General features: G+C 40.0%; 1 protein-coding gene across 2 annotated transcripts in view; it reads right to left on the reverse strand.

Annotated features, from left to right (window-relative positions):
- The window catches only part of MASP1 (mannan binding lectin serine peptidase 1), a 98,809-nt gene extending 92,713 nt beyond the window's left edge, over positions 1-6,096 (reverse strand). For both annotated transcript variants that reach the window (XM_018561577.1, XM_018561578.1), the window contains exon 1: positions 5,991-6,096. In XM_018561577.1, the coding sequence (XP_018417079.1) occupies positions 5,991-5,995 (5 nt within the window). In that variant the 5' untranslated portion in view covers positions 5,996-6,096. The remainder of the gene's footprint in view (positions 1-5,990) is intronic.
- Positions 6,097-24,785: the final 18,689 nt, after the last annotated feature.

Consider the following 24,785-nt stretch of genomic DNA (forward strand, 5'->3'; position numbering starts at 1 on the left):
TTTTTTTTTTTACATTTTTTATTTATTTTTTAATAATTTTGTATTTATTTTTTTTACTGTTGGGGGGGGCTACAGTGAAATCTCTGGGGTCTAAATAGACCCCTGACATTTCCCTTTTGAAATAGAAAAAGAAATTGAGGACATAAGTCCTCAATTTCTTTTTCTGCAGCCCCAGCACTCAATGAATGAGAAGCCTCAGTACAGAGGCTTCTCATTCATTCACAAACTAATGATAGTAAAAATATTTTACTATCATTAGTTTCTGAATGGGGAGGAGCCTCTGTAGTGAGTGCTAGTCCCCATTCATAAATTCTTCAATGAACAGGCTGTGATGTAAATCGCAGCCTGTTCATTCATAACTGGGGACACAGTACTATGTGTCCCCAGTTATTTACAAACACCGGAGTGATCAGACGATCACTCCGGTGTTTGCTCTGCACACGATCAGACGATCACTCCGGTGAAACTACGGCTAGATCCTTTGGCTGCTTTGTGGATAGACCCCTATAACTTCAATACAAATTAACTAACTAAAACTGAGATTGTAGTTCACAGGAGTGGGCTTGGAGAGGTGGCTATTTTACAACACACACAGGGATCATGGGGAACAAAAGTAGACACCCTCCAGAAGGAAGGACAGTGTCAGCATGAATTCAGAGATGACTTGAGGATCTACAGCAGAGTGATACAAAAATAGCCTACATTTGTGTTAATAGTTAAGGTACTTCAATGCATTTTTAAGATTCAACTCCTGAGTTTAGTGTCACTTTATGTTTCCTTATGTTTCTCTAATTTTCTTACTACTCCATGTTAGGTAGCACAGGCAGATTACAGCATCTTTTATGTACCACCTGGTTACCCAAACAATATAATGGTAACCATCTGTTCCTATAAAAATCCCCTCCATGAACCTTGTGTAACATTAGTAAAAATTATACAAATATAACACTTTCGAGAACTATCATTATTTCTGTACTGTCTACAGTCAGATTCATACTTTCAGATTTTATTTTTAGTAATGGAACCTCATTGGTGGCTGCATTGAGATAACAGGGAAGGAGCTGATTGTTTGATTAATTAAGTGCTTATTATAGTGCTTAAAGTGGAACTATGGGCAAAATCAAATATATGATGTAATCTGTAAATAACATTGACACCAAAGGTTTTGTTTTTCCCTGTAGAATAATTTGAATACCTGTTGGTCCTGCCAGCAGCTGTTATTTTTTCAGTTTTTGTAACAGGCCAAGCTGTCCAGAAAAAGATACAGTAACAGGGGTTGGGACAAACCATACAAGGGCCTGTGTCAATGGGATTTCCATTGCCATACAAGTCTAAGGGAATGCAAAGCCTGGTTGAAGCAGGTGAAATGCAGGTCAAAAGGAGGTCAACTGGGGGTCAAATACACCAGTCAGTGAATCCTAAATGATCTCAAAAGCCTCTCAAACTGATGTCAAAATGATACCATCAACACAAGCCCAAAGCCTGTCACCACAGGTCCTAACACTGACAGGGGTGCTTACAATGGTAAGCTTTATTCAAGGGAAATAGGAGCTGACAATTTTATTTTGGGAGAGGGGGGGTTAAACCTTTTTTTCAATAAGTCTGATTCTGTAACTTCTTAAAGTCTGCAGAACAAGCAGCCCCGACACCCATTTAAAGGAAGTAGAAAAATAACAGTTCTACTGACAGGATCAACAGACAATTAAAACAAGGGAGACTCAGAAAAAACAAGAAATGCTGTATTAATACTAGAGACAGACTGCATCATCTATGACATTTTTTATTTTGCCACTAGTTACACTCTAACTTTCTGCACTGTGCAGATCTATGTTGTTCCATTTTATGATTTAGAAACCATTGTAGTTAAAACATAAATATGTGTGATTAAATAAATACTGTGTTCATTTCTCATGCAAATACAAAATGCTATTTTGTAAAAAAAACAAACACTTTAGAAAGTAACAATTTTGGATAGCATGGGGAAAACTATTACTATTGGAAAGTTGTTTTACTGTATGTTACACTGTATCCTCTTCCACTGCAGTTAGGGGAAGCTAACAATCATTTAGCACCCTGGGCCACCAGAGTAAAGTTACATCAGCGTCACAGCAGGACTGTTACAGAGGATTTTCATTGCAGGATGCCATTCGGAAAGGGTTTTTTACATTACAAAGCTTATTTTTATCTTCTTCCTATTCAACCAGCAGCACCTAGTGCTTTGTTCAGTTCAATTCCATACAATGAATCTATCTATCTATCTATATATATAGATAGATAGATAGATATAGATATAGATATATATATAATGTGTGTGTGTGTGTGTTTCTGAGTTTAATTTTAAAGCAGATAGATTTTTAGCTGATTATGCCTATGATCTACAAACTACATGACCACGCGTCTCCTAGTCCTTCCCTTCTCTACTTTTACATGGCCTAGATCTATTATTATTATTATACAGGATTTTTATGGCGCCAACAGTTTGAGCAGCGCTTTAAAATATAAGGACGACAATACAGTTACAATGCAATTCAAGACAAGGTAGTTAGGAGGACCCTGCTTGTGAGAGCTTACAATCTAAAAGGGAGGGGCAAGTGATACAAAAGGTGGTAGCTGTGTGGGATTGAGATGTTTGAGAAAGTAATATTTCAGTGGTTAGTTTGGGGAGGGATAGGCTTCCCTGAAGAGATGAGTCTTCAGTGATCAGGAAGACAGAGTAGGAGATAGGCGGACAGGTTGGGGTAGGTAATTCCAGAGGATGGGAGAGTTTACGAGTGAGCTAGAGAGCAGGAGGTCTTGGGAGAAGTGGAGAGGAGAGTTAGGGTGATACTTTGAGACAAGGTTGGGGATATAGCTTGGGTAGAGTTGTGGATGGCTTTGTAAATGAGTGCTAGTATTTAGAATTTTATTCTTTGAGTGATTTGAAGCCAGTGGAAGGATTGGCAGATGGGGTTTCAGAGTTTCAGACAATGAGTGGTTCATTAGGTGATCTAGGAGTCTAGCAGCAGCATTCATGATAGACTGAAGGGGTATAGTCTGTTTAGATGTAGACCAATGAGGAGGGAGCTGAAATAGTCATTCAGTTCTGTCACTGAATTTTTGGAAACCAGGCTAACCAGAGATGTACGACACTGCCCACCAGACTTGTAAACAAGATTCACCCATTGGAAAATATCCTGAAAAACTTCTACCATTCTGCACATAGACTTTTCTGGCAATGTTTGTTTTGTAATAATCAGAGGACTAAAGAATTGCTACCTTTGGTGGTAACCATTTGTCAGCGTGATTTTTGAATGCAGAGCTACAGTCAACTGAAGTTATATGCAGATTTTAAGGGGGGTCCCCTCCTCAATCCACAGCCTCCTTACTGGTTCAGTGAGGGTACCCATCACATTATAGGGCCAACATGGAGACTATGGAGGTGGGAAGGGGTGAGACCGAGCTGAACTTTAACCAGTTGACATCCGCGGTGTTAAACCCCCTTCCCATCCAGGCCATTTTTCAGTATTCAGCGCTGCGGTACTTTAACTGACATTTATTCCGTCATGCAGCGCTGTACTGAAATGAATTTTATACCCTTTTTTGGGGACAGATAGAGCTTTCTTTTGGTGGTATTTATTCACCACTGGGGGTTTTATTTTTTTACTATATTAAGGAAAAATTACCGAAATTTAAAAAAAAAAAACAGTTTCCCCTATATTAAATGATAAAACATTTATTATTACCCAATTTTTTGGTAAAATATAAAAGATGGGGTCACGTCGGGTAAAAAGACACTAAACATGTCAAGCCTTAAAATTGCGTGCGCGCGCGAAACCTCAAAAAACGATAATACCCAAAATTGGCCCTAGGCGACGCTTTAAAAGCTGTTACCGCTCATCAGTTTAGTGTTATCAGTGATTGATGGCCCTAAAATGATTGCTCTCACTGCGACGTTCGCGGCGATATGTAACATGTGTAGCGCAATTGTAATTTTTGCGCGCTGGGGCACCGGACGCGTATTTACGTTTATAGGCGCGTAAACGTGGGGGTGGGGGAGTTAAACATTTTGGGGGGGTTTTTTCCCCTTTTTTTATATGTGGCTTTTATTTTATTTTATTTTTTTATGTGTTACTTTTCTTTTTTTTTATTTATATTTTTTTTTTTGCACTTATTGTTATTGCTATTATATAGGGGGATAACAACCCCCTATATAATAGCAAAGGCACACTGACAGGTCCTCTTTATGGAGATATTAGGGGTCTCTAGGACCCCTAATATCACCTATGGACCCCAAAAGAAGCTGATGAAGCAGAGATCTGCTTTATCAGCTTCTTCTCTCTGGCAATAGCAGCCAGATGACTGACAGGTGAATGCGGAAGTGATGTAACACACATCACTTCTGCATTCACAGCCCGGACGGGGATCAGCAAGGAGGTATGCTAGGGGGCAGCGCGAGCAGAAAAAAATTGCCGTCTGGAGACGGCAACCCGCAGATGCTGCAGTGCAGTCCATCCGTTTTTTTACTACGGGCGGACGGCAAGAGGTTAAAAAGGAAGTTTGAAATATCAATGTAACTTTAGTTGCCTGTATCTCTGGATCAACTAATAAATAGGGTTTTCACTGAAGGTATCATATGTATTTTTAAATGTGCCTCATTTTCATTTGTGAGAGTTTTTATAGGTTTACTTAAATGTCTAATATTGTAATTGGCCCCTTGGTGACTATTAAACTAGAAAACAGTGCTAATAAAATTACATAAGATCTGGGATTTTTATACAAAATAGATAAGTACAAGGGTTGCCATTCAGATGTTTGAATCTCTACTAGAGAGATAATAGTTGCACTCTGATTAGTCCGTATTGGTAATGCCTGCTGATTTTTTGCCTCCATACTGTATGCTGCTGTACGCTAATATAAGAGACAAGTACATATGCAAATGCTTCCATTGCACAACACCACACCATTATAATATTGTCTAGCTGAATATCAGGGCTTTGTGCCACCGAGCATTACTAAATGTTTATCACTGCATGAATTATATAAGTAAACGAAAATAAAGTTGAAATGAGTCTAACAACATTCTCTTCTACTATAAGCATTTTCCATAATGGTTTCTGTACAAGCCCATATGACAAAACTTTGTGTTTGTTTTTTTTGGAAAAACTATAACTTGTTTGTTGTTGTTAACTATTTCCAAGCAATACTCTTTGGCCTGTATGACATTACTGGACGGGATAAAAATCTTAGGACTAGAGTCATAGACTGATTAGCATTGTTAGTATACTTATTGTTAAGAAATAGCATAGAGCAGTTACCCATACCCACTAGAATGTATATGCTAGGCATCCTCATTGCCTTTTGTAGCTTTAATAAATGATCTCAATACTTATTATTAATGTAATAATTGGATGTTATTTATTAACATTTTAATTGAAGTTAAATCAAGCAGAAATTTAAAACAGCGATGGAACATATTTAAGCTTATTTAGTAAGACAAAGAACAATCAAAAAACTATTGTAATAATAATTAAGTGATATAAATCCAGTAAAGAAACTGAATGGTTGCTATGGGTTGCTGTTTTTAGCACTTTAGATTTCCACTGCCTTTTTTAATAATGCAATTTATATCCAAGCACCGTTTTTTATATAGTTTCGAGTTATATAATCATCAGACAGTATTATGTACCAGAAAGCTATTGTCAGCATTATCTATACCTTCCAATTAATGCACAGTTAGAACTCATTACTTTAAATTATCTTACAAATCTGAAATATTGCTTTACTCTTCTTACTGCACTTTGGTACTTGTGACAGTTGGCCACAACACATAAATAAACTACACAAGAGCAATGTGAGCGAACTAATATCCCAGTTAATAATGTATCAGTTTCCCAATACCAGCTGTGTTCGCTTTAACTAGCAGCCAGACAACATCATAAAGTATCTTCAAGTTCTAAATTCATAAATTTTCCAGTAGCAGCAACTTGGCATGCTGCACTTTTATTACTAACCTCATGTTAGCAGTCTGCGCTGTTTTCTCTGCTATTTCTCCTTTGTGTATATGTGTATCTGCCTGGTCCCAAAAGCTGATCAGCCTTGGCTCTATCTTTGTTCTGAGGTTGCTGTGTTATGTGCCTGAGAGTAAGGGCTGCTACTCAGTACTCTGGTCACGCCTCCCAGTCTGTAACTGTTCCCCACCAAAAGAAAAAACCTGACAGACTTTAAAGAAGTGCTTAACTTGGAAAGGAAGAAGACTGTAATAAATGGGATTGTATTTGTTCAGAATAGCTTGCTAAGCGCTGGAGTTTAAAGAGAGCCTGTCAACTGCAGACCATCACACACTGACTTTACCTGAAAAGACACCAAAAGTATTACATATATGATACCATGACTGATGGTTACATTTATTAAAATGTAAAACTTCCGACATGCCATTTAAAAGGAAATAACTGCTTATATAAACTGAACCCACACTTCAAAAAATATTTGCACAGTTTATCCTAAAGTAATAATAAATGTTATTTTCATCTTTGACTTATTTTATAGATTGTCCCTCTAGTGTCAATCCGTATGTCTAACAAGTTCAATAAGAAAAGTTGAACTAAATTTTCCTAAAAATGTTAAGAACTAAAAGTAGGGATGCACAGATACCAGTTCAGATACCAGTGCTGATACTTGGCATTTTTTACAACCCCGTAGCCAATGCTCCTTAAAAATGACAGCTGCCTCCTAACTTTTAAGTTTTTCAAGTTTTTGTTCAAGTTTGTCTATTTGCTCTGTGCACATCCTGTAGACTCTTTGTAGAACCTTCTGTGGACAATAAGGTTGATTTACTAAAAGCTAATCAGCTGTTCACATTGTAAGGGAATTTGCACTTTGCAAGAGAAGTTTCCTCTTAGTTTATTGAATGAGGTAACACTCAACTGACTTCCATCATCCAATCATGTGCTAGTAAAAATACAGGGGTCTATTCACAAAGCTGCCGAAGGATCTAGCCGTAGCTCCGGACGATCCTTCGGCTAGCTTCGACCCCAGGACCCCTTCGGTTCAGTAGAACCGAAGGGCTGCTGTACAGGCTATTCATAGCCCATACAACTCCCGAAGTTGCCCGAGGGGCTCAGTCGAGCCCAAGGCATATCCTTCGGCTCGGCTGAGCCGAGGTGAAAGCTGAAGCTTGATTTTTTAACTGTTTTTCTATTCTGCTCGATACCACAGGAGGTACCGAGCAGAACAGCTGAGCCGAATGCCGCTCGGCGGCATTTTTAGTCGGTGTACGGAGTCTGTGTATGGCTGAAATCAGCCGTACAAGCCTGAAGTGAATAGCCGAACAGCGTTCGGGGCAGCTTTGTGAATAGATCCCACAGTTTTTTTTATTTTCCTTGCACATGATTGGGTATTCTTTGCAAATTAAAAAATCACATAATTCACCAAGCTAAAGGGAAACTTCCCCTGCAAAGTGCCAGTTACCTTAAAAAGGTAACAGTCTATTTGACTTAAGTAAATCAACCCCAAATAACTCTTTAATCAGCATTGTATAACACATAATCATATAGTGTGCAGTGGTCAAAACTATGTAATGTGCAGCATAGCCTACACAGTGCAATGGTCAGAAATATGTAATGTACAACATAGTATTTACAGCTTAGGACTTTGTTGTGTACAGCACAGCTTGCAGAGTGTAGTAGTCGGGAGTAAGTTCCCCCTTAAATAATGGTCAGTGATGAGTCTCTAATTTACTAATGTACTCCTGTGACCCAAACCCAGTATATAGCGGACTACTGCCCAGAACCACACTGCAGCCAGGAAGGATCCCAACAATATTGTCCATATCACCCCGCTGCCTGATTGACAACTCTCTAGAGCCAAAGCCAGCTATGCCTGCCCCTCCCCTGTCTGTCCCTCCAATGTGTGCTGGAGCAACAGCGAGGGGAGTGGGGAATCCCTGCGGAGAGCATAAACTGACAGTCACAGCTCACTGCATGGTTTGAGATCACTCAGTTCTTGATCTATAATGCCGGCGTATGATAGCTGCAGTGTCTCAGGTTGGTTCAAAGTATTGACTCCTCTAATACTGCTCTTTTAAATGTTGGTTGTCAGTGGTGTGTACCTCCTTAAATGTTGGTGATGTCCCTCCCATTACATTGGCGTTCAGTTGTCTATGTGCATATTTGGGTGGTTTCTTTGTCTTTTACTTCCTGAGTCTCTGCAGAGTGACACAATGCTGGAACAATGCAGGCAGCAATGGATGGGGTGTCACTGCGTATGCACTGTCATCCTAATGCAGAGCATGTCGCAGTGGCAGGCAGAGTGATAAGATCTATTAGAGGTCTCAATGGACCCAGGGCACCAGGTAGGGGACCCTTGGACACTTTCTTCAAGTTTCCTGGTCTAACGATGACTACATTTGTCATACTAGGAAAGGATGTTACAATTGGAACTTTTGAAGGATAGGTTGTGGGAGAGTTGGGTAGCTCTTATAGTGATGTTTTGAGATTTTGAAAACCATAAAAAAGTGGCGTAAAAAATGGTTGAGAAATTAGGTAATAAGGACAAAAGTAAAACCTTACTATATCAATGCTGTATGAAGCATAAAATATAAAATACTTCCCATTCTATACAAAACATATTCTGAATCAGTTCAGTGCATGCCACAAAATACAAACCAAGACTGATGTTATACAAACCGCATGCTCTTAGCTTTGATCTAAGTTGTACCCACAGAATGTAAACCACAATATATATTCTGAAATGCTGCCGAAAACATAAACCACAAATCCGTATTTAATAGTGTAAGCAAAGATTAATTTTATTCAGCGTATGAAACATATTTATTTAGCTATATATACAAGTATTTGTAGAGACAAATTCATTTCTGGAAATGCTGAAAATATACTGCCTGTATGAACATAATGCCTACATTCAGTACTTAGAAAAGTGCATGATTCTTGCAATCCTTAGAGGGATGTGTTGTCTCTCTGGAGGATGCATTGAGACAGTGTGCACATGGGCTTGGACAGATCAGGGAAATACTTAAAAATACCTGGCCCAAAGTTATGTAAGAAAGTCAAGAGATATTTGGACAGCCTTTTATTATGTTTTTCTTTTTTGCATATGGCCATTTTCATCTTTAGAGCTTTGCCCTTTCTGTGTCCCTGTTGCAGACAGTGGTGTGTACAGGTGTTTGATTTTTCAACTAATGGCGACAGCTAAAGACATGACAAACAACCAAAGGGAGGTAGGAAATGATCAAGGAAGAAATAATAACAGACAGGTTACGGAACAATATTAGAGGCAGAAGGTTGTGGATAGTGGAGAACAGATGAGCAACAGAGACCAGTGGACAAGCTATGGCCCTAAACATAGGGGTCTATTCACGAAGCAGCCGAAGGATCTAGCCATAGCTTCGGCTTATCCTTCGGCTAGCTTCGGCCCCAGGACCCCGGCCTGGAGCGGGAGACTCCCAGAGTGCCCGGGAGAGGTTTTTTTTCTTCTATTTTCCTGACAGAAGCAGAACCGCCGGCCAATAGAAAACTGTTGGGCGGAGCTAGCTGTCATTGCTAGCTCCGCACAATCGTTTTCTATTTACTTTTTTTGTACTTTTTAAACTATTTTTCTGTTCTGCTTGGCCCCGCTGAGGGACCGAGCAGAACAGCCGAGCCGAATGCCGCTCGGCTGAGTCGAACTCCTTCTACACTTCAGGTCGGCCGAACATGCGGAGCATGTTCGGCCGACCCGAAGCCATGCAAAGCAAGCCGATGTACGGCTGATTTCAGCCGATATACGGCTGAAATCAGCCGTACAAGCCTGAAGTGAATAGACGAACAGTGTTCGGCTCACTTCACTTGGGGTCGGTTGTTCACTCGGCTGCCCTCGGCAGCTTAGTAAATCGACCCCTTAGTACATAGTTAGTCAGGTTGAAAAAAGACACAAGTTCATTGAGCTCAACCTATAGAGTTTATATAGTACTGATCAGAATTCAAAGAACATTCACAAAGAGCAATAGCACCACTTAGCTGGATTTATATTTGCTGCTCAGTGAAATCACAGGTATGAAGATGCCAAGGTTGCACTCTATATTGCAATCAACAAAGGATGCAGATGTGCCCCTAGGAACCAGGTTACTTCCCACCTCATGAAACATCTTCAGCAATAAAGCTGGCCATTTGAAGTTGGGAATAGTAGCTGTCCATGGGAGCCACTGCTTCTGCAAATCCTAATGTGAAGGTCAAGCAGTGGTTGGTCCTGTTTTTTTGAGGATTGGCAGTACTCTTGAAGGAATCTATGGAAAAAGAGGAAAGTCTGTTCTTAAAGCTTGACTTTTCTATTTGTGACAGTGTTACCAGTTAGTTACTGCTATAATTTATTGCCACTGCTGATTAGCAAGATGATCCAATGAGCTGTAAAGCGTTACTGCCACTCCCCCAATTCCCAGTTGAACATGCCCCGATATCTTGAGGGTAAAAGGCTGAAACATAACACCAGCGCGTGAGCTAGTGTAGGCAGCCATGTCTCCAGAGAATTTTACATTTCAATTATGTGGTTGGCTTCGTCCATCCTCCCCTTGTGATTCCTGTACCTCAATACCTAAACCAGTTCCCATTTATTATACAACACTAGATCATCATCAAACCTACCTAGCCAAAAATGATCCACACTGGTATTGGGTATGAGCCCTCCCCGCCCATACTATATTGCAGAATGGGAAAGGGATCTTAATTGTTCCTTGACGGATGAAGATGTCCACATATCATTTATTCTTATGCATAAGCTCACACTTGAGAAAAGCTATATATTGTTGAGTAGATGATATCGTAGCCCGCATGTGCTCCATAAAATGATACGCTTGAACCGTGGTGTCTGCAAGCTAGCATGTAAAAAAACTTGTCTCACACTAAGGTTAAAAACAGAGGTTTGGATACATGTCTTCTGCAGAAAATGTGAAAGCCGCACAGCCGCGCCAAGGCACCTCTTATAGTGCGGTCATAACTCTAAACTATCAGAGCCTCCATCTTGGAGCACATGGGGCAGAAGATAAAATTGGGTGCAGGTTTGTCAGGAGGAAGCCCAACACCCTAAAGGCACAGAGACGAACAAGGGATCCCGCACATCCCAATGGCAGCTGAGACCCCCCATGCATCACTGCACCAAAACAGTCAAGCAAACCAGACGACAAACGCACTCATCAATTCGTCACCAGCTTTACAGTAAGGTGCACACGGAATAGGCTTTAAACAGTAAATACAGTGTGAGAAGAACACACAGGGGCATACAGTGTGACCAGAACACGAAGGAGCATATAGTGTGACTAGAACATGAAGGGGCATACAGTGTTACCAGAACACGAATGGGCATACAGTGTGACCAGAACACGAATGGGCATACAGTGTGACCAGAACACGAAGGAGCATATAGTGTGACCAGAACATGAAGGGGCATACAGTGTGACCAGAACACGAAGGAGCATATAGTGTGACTAGAACATGAAGGGGCATACAGTGTGACCAGAACACGAAGGGGCATACAGTGCGACCAGAACACGAAGGGGCATACAGTGTGATCAGAACATGAAGGGGCATACAGTGTGACCAAATCACGAAGGGGCATACAGTGAGACCAGAACATGAATGGGCATGCAGTGTGACCAGAACATGAATGGGCATACAGTGTGACCAGAACATGAATGGGCATACAGTGTGACCAGAACATGAATGGGCATACAGTGTGACCAGAATATGAATGGGCATACAGTGTTACTAGAACATGAGGGGGGATACAGTGTGACCAGAACATGGGGGGGATACAGTGTTACCAGAACATGAGGTGGGATACAGTGTGACCGGAACACGAGGGGGGATGCAGTGTGACCAAAGAAAAATAGTTCCAGCCATCACATTAGGGGTTAGTTTATTAAATGTTTGACCGAATATAGCAGGCTAATTTTTAAATTGATAATTTTTTAATCAAAATAAAAAAATCATTTTGTAAATCAAAGTGAAAGAAATTGATCAAAAAATTATAAAATAAATACAAATTAAGAAACAAAATAAGTATAAAATATTAATTAAAATAACAAAATAAAAAGGTGATAAAAAAAGTAAAACATAATTAGATAAAAAAATTATAAAAAGTATCAAATAATAAAATTAAAAAATTATAATGACGCTATTCTACTCTGTATGACCTTCCTTGCTTTTATTTGCCTTTTTTTCCTTTTTGTCCCCCTACCCATTATCCCTTCCTCATACCCTCAGTCTCCTTAATAGGTTTTACAACTTTGTTCTATGATGATGAGAAAGGCCTGATACTCGGATGCTGTCAGTTGGAAGTTGAGAGTAATTTCATCCATTCTGGTCTCCTATTGTATCATGATCTTTGTAATGAGAGTGCGAGGGGCTGCTTGTATATTCTGTAACTGTGAACTTCTGGCAGCTTCTGGCTGCTTACCACAGCCACTACTTCACGTTGAGTGCACACTCTGAGGGGATACGTACGGCACTAGCCCACATCCCCAACAATCTTCACGGAACTTTCACATCAACTTACAAGCTTTGTGCACCTGGAACACTTTATCGCTATTTACGGTGTTTTTTCACACCAACACTAATCACTCCAAGGACCCTGGGGGATTGTATGTCCAGGGTATTTGTGTTTTATAAGAAAAAAACACATAACAAAGTTTAATTTTTATTTACTTTTTATTTTCACAAATATTGATGGTATATATGAATGTATATATTTTATAACAATTCTGGGTACCCTGATCCACACCGATCTATTGTTGATTGATTCACAATATGTCACTGATCACAGTTTATTGTTAAATATGCATTCATAGTTACATAGTTAGTCAGGCTGAAAAAATCAATTGAGTTCAATCTATAGCAAATTCAGTTTAAGGGCCCGTTCACACTAGCCAGTCCACTAAAATGCTACATTTTAGCGGACAGACTAGTGAGTTGTGATTGGTCCGGCTGTCACTGTTTACATTTTTTCTCGTTACCTTTAACTCACTACAAAGGTTCACTGCTCATTTTGGTCTAGGGCATGGGTAGGCAAACTCTGGCCCTCCAGCTGTGGTGAAACTACAAATCCCATTATGCATCTGCCTCAGAGAGTCATGTCTTTGGCTGTCAGAGTCTTGCAATACCTAATGGGATTTGTAGTTAAACCACAGCTGGAGGGTTGGAGTTTACCTACAACTGGTCTAGAGGCTAAAACAAAGAAAATATACTCATCTGATCTCTGGTCCCCTCGGGCTGCTAGACCGGTCCCTGCAGCCTCTTCTTCCCTGGGCTCCAGCAGTCTAAGGACCAGTGACATCATCACGTCTAATGCAGCTTAGGGACATTCCACCACCAGAGCGGAGAGGGAGAGAGGAGATCGGTCTCTGCCATAGGATCCAGGATTAGGTGAGTGTATCTTCTTTATTTAAGCCTATAGACCAGGGGTGGACAACTCCGGCCCTCTAGCTGTGCTAACTACAAATGGTAAATTTTGCAAAGCCTCATGGGACTTGTAGTTCCACAACAGCTGGAGGGCCAGAGTTGCCCACCACTGCCCGAAAACCAAAACAAGCAATTAACCCTTGCAGTACGGGGGTAGCTCTACTGCAAGGGTTAATTTCTACATTTTCCTGGAGTTCTTCTTTAAAGTGACATTAAAGTCAATAAAAAATTCGCTCCCCAATGTTAATGTTAGCACTTACCTAAAATGAGGTTTCTTAATTTTCTTTCCTGATGTTTTCATCTGTCCCTCCAGCGGTGCGGTGGCTCTCCGATCCAGCGCTGACTACTCTATGCTTGCAGGCACTTCCGATCCAGCGGTGTCTGCATGCGGGTGCACGTGTCCATAGACTTACATGCATGCGCCCGCCCCAAGATGCTTTGCGGCTGCCCGAGCAGTTTCGGATTCTCGGGCGGGAGCGCGCGATGAAAACAGGGTAAGTTTAAACCACTGTTAAAGCGTTTTGGTTTTTTAAATTAACTTTATGCCTATATCTACTGCTTGCTAGCAGTAGATATAGGCAAAAAACCCAGAGGTTTTAGAAACACTTTAAGTTTCAAATAAAATAACCCCTTTCATCCTCCACCCTGTCCATTAATGACAGAACAAATAGGTATTACAATGGTATTAAACTGTTACAAATGGCCTCAAGGGATTTATTTTACATTAAAGTCCTGCTATGTAAAATGTTAATAATGCTTGAAGGACGATTGGCCAGAATTTAGATTGGTAAACACTGCAAATCTTAACCTGATTGTTCTATTATATTTGTCTTAGAATCTGTTAACTATACAAAATGTTTACTATGTTTTTTTAAAATAATATAACAAGAGAAAAAAAAAGCTGCAACTGGCTTAAGAAACTCATTCTAAAGACTCCTTCAATGAAGCATATATCAAAGGACTGCTGTCTTGAAAGGAAACCGAGTGGAGACAATCACGAGGGGCCCTCAGGTGGTGGAAATGCAGATATACAACCAGAAACAAACCATGCGGATCAGCAACAAAAACACAGTTGTGAGAATGAAAATAAGTTCTGCTTAATGTAAATGCAGCAAAGCCTTTGGTGTCTGACGGTTCTCTTCAGCCGATGTTGGTTTTTGAATAACATTAACGTCTAATAGAAAAGATACTTTCAATCATTTTCAAAGCAAGATCCCCCCCAAGCTTATCCTGTTCTCAAGTATGGAGTTTGAATTCAGGCGTTCATCTGAAAAAAAGCTTTGTAAATACTTAACATCCTTTCATAACTCCATTTCAATTTACTTCAGAAAATGTCTCTTCTACCAGTTTAACCCTCTGAGTGCTGCTGTTTATTACCTGCTGTTTTGTAGTCATTCTTCTGTTATATCACTTTTTGTTGCTACTAAACATTGTAGCATAGTGCTATAGTCTTAGGGAACTACTGATGGCCACCCACAGTACAAACAGCCGAGCGCTAATTTATTCTTTAAAGGCTAGGTTCACCTTTTAGACCATATTTCATGTTACACCCATATTCAATATGTAACATGAAACATGGAACATCGGCTGCATTTTGAATATGGCGTGGCTGTTTGTGGCTTGGCCCACACAGCCACATCATCCATTCACAGATCCTTTTACAGTGATCTTTGAATGGAGAAACAACTGCAAGTCCTGTGGAGTTCTCAATGGAATACAAGTGTGGTGACGTCACCATACTTGTAGCCCATTCATTCTTCCTCTAATTCATGTTACTGAATGTCCGCACAAGTGTGGTGACACCACTTGTAGTCTATTTATTCTTCCTCCCGTTCATATTACTGAATGCCCAGACAAGTGTGGTGACATCACTGCACTTGTAGTCCATTCATTCTACCAGGGTACTGTAGATGAGAAGAAGTGTTCTGCCACAATAGTTGTATAAAAATGACACAATCCATTGTCATGGTTAATATTCACATTACTTTGAAATGAGAATTTATATAGTTTATTTTCTTTAAGACATTTATTCATTGATATTGTATGGCTAATACATGTGCTGCCATCTTGTGGTCATTCTGGTTATTGCTCTGTTTTTCTGTTCCCTCCCAGCTAGGATGTATTTCCCCTTTCTTGTTCAGTGTCGAGTGTCATGGCTGACAGTAACATGACCACATGTTAATCTGCATTGCATGCTTGGAAACATTACTATCTCCGACCTTCAAATACTGTCTGTTCATTCATCTGCTGTATCCTGGTGTCTGCTGTAACTAACCCGCTGCAAGCAATAAAGCAATTATGGATGAAAAGGTATTTGGTGAGTTCAGCTATCTGATAAAGATTGTCCGCAGTGATTATATCTGCTTATACAGGCCAGGCATAGAGGTCTTAGCAAGTGATAAATCACTAATACAACATTTGGACTCAGAATAGGAAGCGTCTGCAGGAGCCAGAGCATTGCTCCCATGATCTACTGATCATGGTTGCAGTGCTTTACTGGCTCCAATGCAAATAATAAATGCACATTTTTTCTTTTATATAGAAGTATGTGTAGCGCTCACCCCCGAAGGAGCCGCTGAATATTGAAATGGGTTCTCCTACCTGTTGGTTCCAGCTACCAGTCCCCTTTGATCAGCAACAGCACGCCGACACTCACGGACAGAACGGCTCGAGTCTTAGGGTCTTTTTAGGGTATTTATTTGCAACATCAATAGGAGAGAGAGGGTTTAGGGTCTGTAGGATGCCATTGGAATCTTCTGAGGACAGCTTTCTCCCCTAGCAACCGCTAAGGCTGAAATCACTGCGATCTGGTCCCAGGGACCAATAGTAGTAGTAGTAGTACTGTGAACAGATACCTGGAATAGGGTGTGGGATCTCCCTTGTGGGTCCCAGACGGACGCTTGCACCAGCTCCTCTGTGGTACCCCTCAACAAGCGGACTCCTCCCCGACCCAGCTTCCATCAGGTATTTTCCTTAGCGACAGGATCTGGAATCTCTGTGCCCTCAGCATCTGCAACTGCCAAGGAGCACTCCAGTTTAGTGGTAGTATCTTCTTAGAACAAGGCACCCATCACCTGCCACGTGCATGGGCCCAGCAAAGTATCAGTGTATCCTAGGCCTCTAGGTCCCTCAGCACCTTACCGTTCTCCTGGCAACCACCAAACCCAGACACATCGATCGGATTGCCAGACAGAGAAGCGTGGTTCGTCACTCCAGAGAACACGTCTCCACCTCTCTAGAGTCCAGTGGCGCTGTGCTTTACACCACTGCATCCAACGCATTTATTTAATTCAGTTATGAATGAACAGGAAGTGCTTTATATCACTTCCTGTTCATCCATGAGTTTCTCAATGGGGAATAGCACTCTGTATAGAGGCTTCTCCCCATTCAGAAACTGGATGATAGTAAATATTTTCTGAACGAATGGGATGCTTTCATTAATTTAGAACAGAGTCTGCAGAAAAAGAGATTGAGGACTCCGTGCGTGTCCTCAATCTCTTTTTCTATTTTAAAAGGGAAATATCGGGGGTCTGTTTAGACCCCTAACATTTCCCCCGAAGCCCCCCAAATAAAGTGTAAAAAAAATTAAAAAATTAAAAAATAAAAAATAAATTGGGTTACATCACACGCCCACGGGGGGACACGTTTTTCTTGCATCGGACGCAAAAGGAGCGCGCTACGACCCTGTCCCCAACTACTCGCAAGCAGAATCAGAATTAAAAGTCATAGGGCCGCTGCACATTATCTGATAAAGGGTCTCATTGATCCTTACCCAGATAGCAAGGATAACTTACTACAAACTTGTGGCAGGGTGAAATTATAATTTTTGTTAACTTGCTGCACATATTCCTGGCAAGTTGTAGACTTGCAGAACACTTGCAGCACAAGTTCTAGTTGACACTTTTTGAATTTGTGGTTAATTTGCTTGGCAAGTCTACAGCAAGAGTCCCTCAGGTCTTAGCAAGAGCTCTGCAAGCTCGCTGGTCTGGAGACTTGCAATGCAGACTTGCTGTAATTGTGCAACAAAATTGTGAAGCTTGGCAAGTCTGCAATAGTTTAGCAAGTCATTTTCAAACATTCAGCTCAATTGCTTGCTATCTGGGTAGGGCTCATGCACTCGGACACAAATATAGGCATATTGGCATACAACTAAAAATGTGCCTGTGTTTGTGGCATCTGGGAGCCCCAGCTGCTGCATTTTTCTGTGTATAGGAATGTATGGACCGAAAACTCTTTATATGAGTGTACGTGCGTAAACAATGGTATCATAGTTAACACTTACATGGGTATGAGTTCCTGCTTCTCATTCAGGAACTTACGCTCATGCGTGTGTAAAGGTAATTACTGAAGTACACCCGGTTATTGTTTTTTGTTCATACATTCCTATGGACAGAAAAACACAGCAGCTAGGTATTTTCCCCTGTATTCCAATATTCCTGAATTTGTGCACATGTGCATGAGGCCTATACCAAAGCTTTCATCTGAGCCACCCTTTACTGCATTTACTCCTTGTAACTATGCTGAACTAAAATAACTTTCTGATTGATAACGAGAGTGGCATGAAGAAATAGGAGTGCGTAACATGTAAGCACACAGCTAGTAAATCATTGCAGCAGCCTTGTTATGTGCAAAGGTTTAGGCAAGTCAATTCAAATGATGTATTCTGAATTTCTTTTTTTCCTTTGGGCACCATTCAGTCATTATTTAGCAAACACAGTCCCCAAACTTTTATTGATATGGAGGGCTTCCTCTCCAATCCTGACCAGCCTATATGAGAGCCAATAGACAACATTGAAGTACCAAATCATCTAGTAGATTTGTCTGCAGGATAAAGAAGAGGTCAGAACTAATTACAGGTAGACATGTAAGCTGGCAAAAATTAGTTTTGTTTCAGATTTTTCTTCTGGGTTTCGGGTCCAAATGCTCTTTCGTTATTTGGATTCGGATCTTTCAGAATTTCGTTTTAGTTTTAGACTGGTTTTTTTGATTGACCAGAAAACAGTCACGTGTCTAATTTAGTTTAATTTTGAACGAAATTCAGATGATCCTAAGTTTTGTTAAAAGAACATTCGGATTCATTTGCATTTGGCCTCATTGAAATTCGGATGCATCGAAATGTCAGAATTCACAAAATTTGATCCGAATATGCATTTGGAACAAAAAGAAGTTTAAGAGGGTTATTCACGAATGAGCCGAAGCATCCAGCCATAGCTTTGGCTGATCCTTCGGTTCACTTTGGCCGCCAGAGCCCTTCGGTTCAGTCGAACCGAAGGGTTGCTGTACGGGCTATTCATTATAGCCCGTACAACAGCCGAAGGCATATGTGCTTTGGCCTCGACTGAGCCGTACTGGCAGGCGAAGCGTGGAGAAAAGTCAGCCGAAGCCGACCGATCTTCATGCAAATGACAGCTGGGTGGAGCCAGCCGTGATCTCAAGACTCACTCCGCCTAGTTGTCATGACAGATCAGCATCCCCAAATGACCTGGGGATGCTGATCTGTCATTAAACAATAACAACTGGGCGTCATGGCCGGCTCCGCTCAGTTGTTATTCATTGGCCGGGACCTGCTTGAAGACTCTGGCCAATAGGTTCCGGCCAACAGTTGGGTGGAGCTAGCTGTCGCCGCTAGCTCCGCCCAATTGTTTTTATTTTGCTGGCATCTGTCAGATGCTTCATTATGCGGCGGGAGTTCATCACGTACGGTCGGGTCGGTGTGTGTAGTTTTTCTTTTTATTATTTTTTCTTTTTTATTCTTTACTTTTCTGTAAAATATTCCAGCCCTAAAGGAAGTCTTTTTTTTATCAAATCATATATAGATGCATTTGGTTATAGTATCTTTTATGTCCAATCAAATCCTTATCCCATTCTAAGTCTTGATAAAAGAGGTAGTGTTGTTTCACCAGAAACATTTTGGCTGTTTTTGTATATATAATTTGTGAACAATTAAAGGCGCTTTTGGAATCTTTCACCTTTTGGTTTGGTGCCCTTTATTTCTGAACATTGACAAATCAAATCTTAATCATAGCCAAAAGGCAACTACGGTTGGCAGTTTTCCAAAGATGAGCCAAGTACAAAACCAGAAGATGCCTTGTTCAAGCCAAGTCATCAACAAGACAGCAGATACAAAGTACACATACTGTATACAGCCAAACAGATTCAAGATACAAAGATCCTTCATTGAGCACTCTTTGTGCGTATTGAGCCATATTTAAGCTTTGCTGAACTGAGCCATGCCACAGAGCTGAATATCTTCCAGCAGATGGCATGGGTAGGGGTCTGGACACTAAAATTCCTGAGCATCCTAGAAAGAAGACAGAGTAGGATAAATGAGCAATATGAAACCATGGATCAATCCTTATACTTCCATATTCAGCACTTTATTCATCTGTGCAATATAAAGGATATTATGGGATTTACCCTGTCAATCATTTTGGAATGCATGTATATGTAGGCATTATTTATGGGGGTGAAGGCATGTATTAAACCTGGATCAAATCTTGTTTGAAAAAACCTGAAGCATCCTACCCCCATAAGTATATCATACTGAATGGTAGATAGATAGATAGATAGATAGATAGATAGATAGATAGATAGATAGATAGATAGATAGATAGATATTTTCTCAATGTTGAGAAATTATAATAGCACCAGTAATGCATACTAATGTAAATCAGAAGTACTGGGATGAGTAACCTATGGCCTGACTACAGAGTCCCAGGGGATCATGTTAAACCATCATTATCTAAAATACTTAGATATGCTTGGCACTAAGAGGCTTGGACATATCTGTTTAGTGCAATTTGAATTTAGAAATAAGAAACCAGTACTACTGACAGACAGCAATTAGGTAAAGACATGTTTTTATCCTGCTCCCCAGCTACCCAGAAAAATTTCAAAAAAGCAAAGGTCACTATGTGAGTCATCAACAGGAACACAGCCTGAAGCTGCTAATTGAACCTCTGTACATCCATGAAGTGTGAATTTTGACCTAGGACAAGTGTATATGTTTGGATGGAGAAGATCCACAAAAATCACGACTAAGATGTGTAAATTCAACACTATTAAAACTGAATAAACCTCTCTATTATTAAGTTCAGATGGTTTGATAAATAAACAAGTTCAATAATATTTAATAAATCAAAATTTAGTCATAGCAGATAATGCTATCACATCACAGTAGAGAGCGAGCAGGTGCTAAGTATACAATATATGTGATACAGTATATACAGTTTAGTAAAGTCTAATGTTTCTCCTAGATGTGTCCATATATATGGCCATGGATAAGTATTTTGTTTGTGTTTGTGTACCTGTAACTGGAGCAAAGAAAAGTGGGGATGTTAGCCACACGTTTAATTTTTCTAGTGCAGGATAAGGAATGAAAAACAAAATTTCACAATGAACAGTTCTCTGTTTTGTGCTTCAGATATATAAACTGGCCCCAAGAACTGCCGGACATTAAGTGCTATTATACTGCAGCGCCAATATATTTGTGTGCAGCTACCTATCAGTCAAGGGACATGGATCTCATTCTAGCACAATGGATTTTCTTCTAATGTAGTCAATTTGTACTCGTTGTTTGGAAACTGAATACATTTCTAGATTTAAGAATGTCTTACCAGTAGTATGCATGAGAACATAAAGCAGATGGGTGAACAAAAACCTGCATGCGCCTTTTTTCTGCATCCATAAAATGCACACAGTGCAGACTTAAAACCTCAATTTATACCATACCGGTGGATAGACAATTTATTAGAACAAAAGCCAACACCCCAAAATGAGTCTCAGTTGTGTAACGAGGGATCTACAAAGAATTGAGAAAGGAAAAGTGCCAAAGTTCCTCCACTGATGTTTTAAGGCTTGTTTCTCAAAATGTCAGGCCATTTGTCACCTTCTTCAGGACAGTAACATGAAGTGTGCTTGCTTATTCATGCAAGGACAAGTACATGGCTCCACAAAAAGTTCCAAGAACATGATGAATGAAAAATTAGGTCACATTCGATTTAGAAGTCCCATTACTGCAAACCCCGTCCCTTCTCATTAAACTCCTCATCTTCCCCCTGGTATCAGGAGCAGTATGCTGCATCTCTAGTTCACACATGTAGGAAAAAATCGAAGAGGAACTGTTCCTGCAACCGGGGGATTGAGTGGGGACAGGAGAATCAGAGTTCATACATGACCTAAATAGTTCTGATTTGCTGCTGTCAACTTTACTCTCTGTTTACCTGTAAGGTAAGCTCTCCTGTCTGTATGGATCGATGTGTAGGATCTTTAGGTCCTGTATTTAAATATTAGCCCTAATATATATTTATATATTTAGCAATTTAAAGAGCTCTCCATTATTAAACATTAATCTTGGATTGGGAGATTCTTTATTACAATGGGGATATTTTTCTTTTGTACACTTCGGTGAGGAACCTATGGTAGACCACCTATGGTAGATTATGCATATGTCCAAATTGATGGTATTTTCCCTGTAGAAAAAAAAAACACACAACTAATTCAGATGTTTGGAATAACATAACATTTTTACTTTAACCGTTTTTTTAAAAATTATTGTCTGACTATGCTTCTATGTTCTTTAATAGGAATTGAAACAAAAGTTCTTTCTTTGAAAATCATTCACAACAGAAAACAAGTAAATTAATTCTGGGAATTTCTTTTTAGCTTAATTGTGGACAAATGAGCACAGTAGTATAAACACCACCTTCTGTGTTTTTCCATCATTAGGAAGATGACATCTTAACTAATTGAATTACTAAATGTTATGATTCAGATAATGTATGTGCAGTTTGTTCACATACTAATAGACTTCAAGAGAACTCAATAAAATACATTGCTTAAAGCGAGGCCTAATTCATCCATACAAGCTTGAGCAATTAAGAGATGCACACAATGTACAGTCTTTTTTATTTTTAAAGTCATGAATGACAATCACTTCTTGGAACTATTCCTATCAACTCAAATTGAAGAAAACATGAAAAATTTTTTATCTAAAAAATGATACTCAAATAATACAGCAGGGTGAATTAATTATTGACACGTGTTATACTGTTTTCAAGGTACGTCTATTTGAAAGTTTGATGACATATCATATGGAATCGTATACCGTGATGTAACTCTACCCATAGCAGCCCTCACAGCTGCTATAGGACCTGGAGGTAGAAAATGTGTGTGCATGTGAATAAAACAGAGATCTAGTGACGTATCATTAACCACTTAAATGTAAACAAATAAATCTGCGCTTCTGGAAAAATGAAATTTAGTAATAAATTAAATAAATTAAATTAATAAAGAAAATGTGAATAAATGTGAATATATGTGAATACCTATACCCAAAGCTGCTCTGAAAAAAGGGTGGAACCTAGTATGATCAAAAGAAACAAAGCGCTAAAGGTAGCTATATGAGCAAAAGAATATGCTATATATATAATATATGCCAGAATCAATTATAGCATATTCTTTTGCTCATATAGCTACCTTTAGCGCTTTGTTTCTTTTGATCATACTATTAACCACTTAAAGCCAGTCATATGTGGCAGCACAGTGGTAGGCTTTAGCGTTGGTCAGCCACATATAAGCGTATAGCTGGCACCGCTGTGTTGTGCTGGGAGTGTGCTCACTTGGCACTCCCAGCACAGTGACCTCACAGTCACATACACTGTTTTTTTATTTGGAGCTAGGGAAAGACTTCTGATCATGTGGTCACTGTGATATCCAATATAGTAACCAAAATGCCTTATCTTAAATACAGATATTCTAAGGAATTGTCAAAATGCATGCTACAAAAAATTAGATCTATTTTATCATAAACTTTGGACAAAGTCAGCAGGACTCACATAACTAACAGATTCTTATTGGTTGATACTTTCACCTTTTTTTCTATTTGATAGGATAAGGGCATTCTTTTCACTATTGTAGTGCCAACATACTGATGTCTGTGGAACGGAATTTAATTATTTTACCACTGGATAGAGATGAAAAGTGTTTACCCATCTGTATCACAGTTTATTAATCACTCTGATGAGCATCTAATTAAGTTGGGTCAGCTTATTTTCAGATGAGTTTCTATCGAGCAATCATCCTTGACATAACAGCAAGTTTTCCATTTTCCACAGAAGGAAGTGGAGCTCTATTCCAAAAAAGCCAGGGAGAAACTGTTATGATTCCAATATGGAATGAAATACTACTATAAAGGTGCCCATACAATCGGAAGCCCGCCCCTCAGCGGGGCGGGCTTTCGATCATCGCAAGTACGATCTGCCCGTCCAAGGTGGGCAGATCGTACGGGCTTTCAAGAAGCATACGACCATCGCAAGACAAAAGTCTTGCGATGGTCGTAAGGTGTATGGGCACCTTAAGCCAAGTCACCTGGCTCTGGAGACAAGTAGGACCACCTGGTGACAATTATTGTTGTTCCATGCTGCTCCAGACAAGTTAACCCTATGTGCTAAATAGAAAGTATAGCCTTATAGTGAATGTTTTTTTTTTTTTTTACATATACTGGACTTATACAACTACAGACACAGGGCGATGCAATAGATCTATAAGCCTGTATGAGCCCAAAGGTTTATGAGCAAGCTGCAACAATAAAAACAATGGACTTACAGTGCGTCTGATATGTTATCACAATATATGTTAAGCACTTAATTACTTTAAACTGGCTCTGTCACTAAAAATGAAACTTTAAAAAAGGGCTTTCTAGCTAAAGTCTGATACTAACCTCTCCTGCTGCCTGGGCCACTGATCTCTGCAGTAGTCAGAAGAAAACATTTGTTAAATTTTGTTCAGAAACCAACACTTCTGGGAGTGTTGATCTCCTGGTCCGCAGCTGCACTCAGTGCTTCCTCCCACTGACCCCTACATCACTGTACGACATACTGTAGTAGTGATATAGGGGCCATTGCATCAAAGCATTGAGTGTAGCGGGGGGTTCAGACATCTGACAGTACCAAAAATGTCCATTTATAAAGAGTTCTCAGTGGGCATTTCTCCTTACTTCTGTAGAAATCAGCAGCCTAGGCAGCAGTAGGGGCAAGTATGTGACTATACAAAACACAAAAATTCCCCAGCCTCAACCTGCCATCTAGCCTGCAACCAAACAAGTAGCCCTGTCAACAGTATGCGTTAAAATCAGAGGTTTTAGTTTCACAAACTTTTGGCCGAAAATATGTTGACGCCACACTGCCGCGCCAAGGCACCTCTGCAAAGTGTGGTCCTAACTCTATGTATCCGAGTCTCCAAGTGTGAGCATATTAATGAAGTTGATAAATTACATGCAGGTGTACCTGGAGGTAGCCAACTCCTCCTAATAAGGTGCAGGGACGCACTGGAGGCCCAGCAACCAAAAATGCACGCTGGGAC

This window comes from Nanorana parkeri, unplaced genomic scaffold, assembly GCF_000935625.1.
Source record: "Nanorana parkeri isolate BGI_ZX_2015 unplaced genomic scaffold, ASM93562v1 scaffold531, whole genome shotgun sequence".
In the NCBI taxonomy this organism is placed as follows: Eukaryota; Metazoa; Chordata; class Amphibia; order Anura; family Dicroglossidae; genus Nanorana; species Nanorana parkeri.